Source organism: Otolemur garnettii, unplaced genomic scaffold (assembly GCF_000181295.1).
Source record: "Otolemur garnettii isolate 467f Iridium unplaced genomic scaffold, OtoGar3 scaffold00012, whole genome shotgun sequence".
Classification (NCBI taxonomy): domain Eukaryota; kingdom Metazoa; phylum Chordata; class Mammalia; order Primates; family Galagidae; genus Otolemur; species Otolemur garnettii.
In genome coordinates, this window is record NW_003852407.1 from 27189493 (window position 1) to 27194369 (window position 4877).

The 4877-nt window shown below is 43.1% G+C and overlaps 1 protein-coding gene across 1 annotated transcript in view; it reads right to left on the minus strand.

Annotated features, from left to right (window-relative positions):
- LAMA3 (laminin subunit alpha 3) overlaps window positions 1-4877 on the minus strand; it is a 245007-nt gene that overhangs the window by 105756 nt on the left and 134374 nt on the right. The window contains exons 26-27 of the mRNA XM_012802016.2: window positions 4143-4240; window positions 3127-3275 (exon numbers count right to left, since the gene is read on the minus strand). Coding sequence (XP_012657470.1) covers window positions 3127-3275; window positions 4143-4240 — 247 coding nt within the window. The remainder of the gene's footprint in view (window positions 1-3126; window positions 3276-4142; window positions 4241-4877) is intronic.

The window sequence follows — 4877 nt, forward strand, 5'->3', positions numbered from 1 at the left end:
GCTATGAATGAGGAGAATCAGAGTTTTTAAAGGTTAAAAACAACCTATGTATTTACCCAAGAGAACTGACGATCTACATTGACAGAGAAATTGTCACATGTATGTTTACAGCAGCTTTACTTATAATCACAGAAACTGGAAACCAAATCTCTCACCTGCAGAAGGGCTAAACAAACTGTGGAACAAGCATAAATACTGTTGGAGGGGGTAATTTGGTACATCTTATAGGGAAAATGTTTGGTATTATTTACCAAAGTCAGACATACAACCTAGCAATTGCACTCCTCAGTACATCCCCAACCAAAATGCATAATATGTTTGTCAAGTGGCCATATGAGAATGTTCATAGCAGCACTGTTCATCATTACTATGGAATAAAAAGTCTGACTCCCTTTTTCTTTTTCTTTCTTGGAGAGAAAAAAAGACACTGACTCTGTTGCCTGGGCTAGACTGCAGTGGCGTCATCATAGCTCACTGAAGCCTCCAAATCCTGGGCTCAAGTGATCCTCCTGCCTCAGCCTCCTGAGGAGCTGGGAATACAAGTGTGTGCCACATGCCTGGGTAATTTTTTAATTTTTTGTAGAAATGGGGGGTCTCACCATGTTGCTCAGACTGGTCTTGAACTCTGGGCCTCAAATGATCCTCTTACCTGGGCCTTTCAAAGTGCTGAGATTACAGGTATGAGCCACCGCACCTGCCCACCTCCACTTTTGATGTTTGTTCACTGACAGCCATCAAGCCTCATTACTCTGCTCTGTCTTCTGCCTCAAGCTAGACAAGCTGATAAGAAAGCCCAGGGCCTGCCTCCCTTGGCCTGAGTGGGGAGTTCAAACCACACAACTCCCGGCCCATGGGAAAAAGCATCCTCCCTGGACTGCTGGCCCTCCCTCCTCTCCCACCAGCCACAATGAAAACCAGAGCATGTCCTCCCTGTGCTCCAGCTGGGTTCTGAACCCTGCTCTCCCCAGAAAACCTCCCTGTGTAAGTAACAAATCCTCCAACCCTCAAAAAATAGCAACCACAATAACACAAGAGATCATCCTCTCCTCTCAGATGAGAGCTGTGACTCAGGGAGGAGAAATAACTCGCTGAAGATCATTTGTCACTTGGTTTCAACTCATCTCCCCTAATAATTTAGGCTGCTTTCCCCACATGGGACCTTAATCGATTTTATCCCTCAGATCTTGTTACTTTCCAAACTTGATGTAATGTGATTTGGCTTGAACCATCTTTGGGATTACAAGGACAAAATACAGGTTGGGTATCCTCAACCCAAACATAGAAACTCCAAAAGTTTTTGAGCCTCCACATGATGTTCAAAGGAAAAGCTCACTGGAGTATTTTCAATTTTGGATTTTTGGATTAGGGATGCTCAGCTGGTAAATATAACTATTCCAAAATCTGAAAAAAAATCCAAATCCAAAACACTTCACATCCCAAGCATTTTGAATAAGGGATATTCAACCTTCGATATCAGCACAGTAAGTATATTTCCGTAATCTAGAACTTAAAAAGTCCTATGATCTTATAGTTCACAGTGAAAAAATACCCTGTCACATTACACCTTCACGCCCTAGCTGATTAATCAACAAATATTTTTTTTATTTAAAGAATCAAATAGGCTCGGCACCTGTGGCTCAAGTAGCTAAGGCGCCAGCCACATACACCTAAGGTGGCGGGTTCAAATCCAGCCCGGGCCCGCCAAACCACAATGACGGCTGCAACCTAAAAATAACCGGGGGTTGTGGCAGGCACCTGTGGTCCCAGCTACTTGGGAGGCTGAGGGAGGAGATTCGCTTGAGCCCAGGATTTGGAGGTTGCTGTGAGCTGTTATGCCACGGTACTCTACCCAGGGGGACAGCTTGAGGCTCTGTCTCAAAAAAAAGAATCAAATATATATTTACAAAAATTGTCAGTCTTGGTCAGGAGACATATTGAAAACTAATCAATGATAAATCTAATCATAACAACATTCTTTCTACATAATTACTCTTATTTGGTGGCAAGTTCTGATGTATTATATTAAATATTTCAGCAGCAACAGACATTTACTCCAGAAATAATTACAATATGGGGTCTATATTCAAAATAATTTTTGTGATACAAAATTAATACATGATTATTGCAAAAAATTTGACAATAGATTCATTTTAAAAGAAGCTGATCATTTCCCTCTGTAATCCATATCCTCCATCTGTGAAGTAATGGATGTGAACATGAGGTGAGTATTTTTTCTCCTTTCTTTATGCATGCACAACCTACAGGTAATAACATGATTATGTAAAAATAAAATGCCAAACCTCCCACTCTATAATCAATAACTATTTAATGAGACTTTCCAATGAGACCACTACATTGGTGCAGTAGGGGACACAAAGACATTTGTCAGCCACGACCACTATTCTAACAGTCTTATGACCCAACTCGGGAAGAAAACTAATAAACTCAACAGTCTCAAACAGCAGCAGCCCACAAAAGTATGAGATCTCATGACATGAGGCCTGATAAACTGCCGAATGGTAAAATGTGGATTACGTGGACAGAGATCAGGAAGGGAAAGAGTGTGTCAGGCAGGGGTGGTCACAGAGAGGATCAACCAGGTGCCTGCATTTCTGGGGCTCTCCACTGAAGACAGTGGAATTTTCCTTAAATTTTAGGGAAGTCAGAATTACCAAGATTTGTTAGAACACAAATTGCAGGCTGGGTACAGCGGCTCACGCCTCTAATCCTAGCACTCTGGAAGGCTGAGGCAGATGGATCGCCTAAGCTCAGGAATTCAAGACCAGCTTCAGCAAGAGCGAGACCCAGTCTCTATTAAAAATAGAAAAACTAGCCAGGCATGGTAGTGGGCGCCTGTAGTCCCAGTTACTCAGGAGGCTGAGACAAGAGGATCACCCAAGCCCAAGAGTTTAAGGTTGCTGTGAGCTGGGATGCCCAGGGCACAGAGTGAGAATCTGAAACAAACAAAAAAGCCCACAGCTTGCTGGGCCCCGCTGCCAGATCTTCTGAATTAGTAGGTCTGGGGTGAGGCCTGTGAATCTGCATTTCTAACAAGTCCCCAACTGATGTGGATGCTGCTAGTCCAGGGGCCACATCTGGAGAACTACTGACTTCAGAACGGCGCACCTACCTGTGGCGCCTTCAAGGTGACTCCAGTCACAGCATCAGCAGAAGGTAAAAGATCCTGGGGCAAGCGAGGGAAGGGCTCGCCCCTTGGCACGTCCAAAATGAATGCTGCGGGAGGGGTTTCGTGGGCCAGGGGGACACAGGTGGCACTGAAAATTAGAGCATTTTAAAATCAACCAAAAACTACAGGATCATCCCTTGGTGAAGAGACAGACTTTGAACACAGGGCCATGTGAACATCTGAAGTTTCCACTGTCGAGGAATCACAGGATTCTGGGGACCATCACTTAACAGCGCTCCCTGTGGTTTGTTAATGTATTGTAGTCTCCTGGACAATAGAACCAGCTAAAACAGTGATTTTGAAATAAAATAAGCTAGACAAAAACTTACTGAAACTTCCCTTTCCAGAACTAAAATTAACTGTTAAAATGGGATCAGGGCAATAAGACATTATTCACTACTCTCACCACTGTTGACATAACACTGTACAAAAGGGAACAAACCCACAGACTCTCCTAGGCACAGCCAGATTTGCCTTGTCCTGGTGGGGCCAACCATCCTGACCATGCACACCAGATTTCAGGCCTGTGTCTATGAATTGTTTCTGGATCTACAGCAAAAAAAAAAAAAAAAAAAAACCTTACCAAACCCCCCTATGAGTATTAGTTACCTAAGGCTCATAAAATAGCTGTGAAATAGGTCTTATTTCCATGGTTTGAAGAGCCGCAGACATAGTGATTAAAGGATTGAGACAAAATGAGTCTTTTCAATGGCTCAGAATAGGGCGTGGAATCCCTGCCCTTGAGAGCTGGGCTTACCCATTTCCCTGTCTGCTTCTTTGTCGGTTGTCTGTATTATGGAAAGATGGCCGGGGTAAATTATTTCTTTTCTTTTTAAACCCATCACCCTACATTAGCAACTTGGTGTATGATCATTTCTGAAGCATAAAATTTCAGCCTTACAACATCACAATATCTCTCAGAGCATAAACACGGGGAGAGGAAGAAACACATTACCTCTGATTAGCAAATCGCCCATAACTGGCAATGCAGTGGACCTGAGGCCTCACGTATTCAGTTGAGAATTCTTCAATGGGTATGATGCAAATTTGATGCTATTGAGTAAATACAAATAAAAGGCACATACATCGCAGTTATCAGCAAAACCAGTGGTCTGGTGAACATGCTCTTTTTCAAAAGCCTTTAAGTGAAGAATTTATCCAGAAAAATGATAATCATTATTTTGAAGTAATAAATGTTGCAGGATAACATGGTCTATGGTATCATTATGCACAACACATCCTTTTTTTTTTTTTTCACCTTTTCCTAGTTATCTAGGACCACTGATGAAACTGCTATAGGAATAATCACTAAACAGAATTGAGAACTAAATCCTCTGAAAGTCCACAAACAACTCTTTGCAGTAACTCTGGGTGCCTGTGCTTTCTCTCCTGCTCTGGGCCAATGCTGGCACTTCAGACGCCCTGGCAGGGGCAGGAGAAATGCAGTGGGTGGCCAGAAAGCTTGCTCCTCAGAGAGGGCTGCTGCTGGAAATAGCCCTAGCTAGCTTTTGAGCCACACAAGAAATTCGGTCCTTAACTTATCAATATACTTCATTTACAACCGAAACTGCATCACCAGCTCAAGTGCAAAGCTATTCAGTAACAACAAAAATGTTTATTGAACACTGCCGAGACTAGTCCAAGGTGGACAATGCTCCCGCCCTCATAGAGCTTCTGTTCTGGTCAGCCT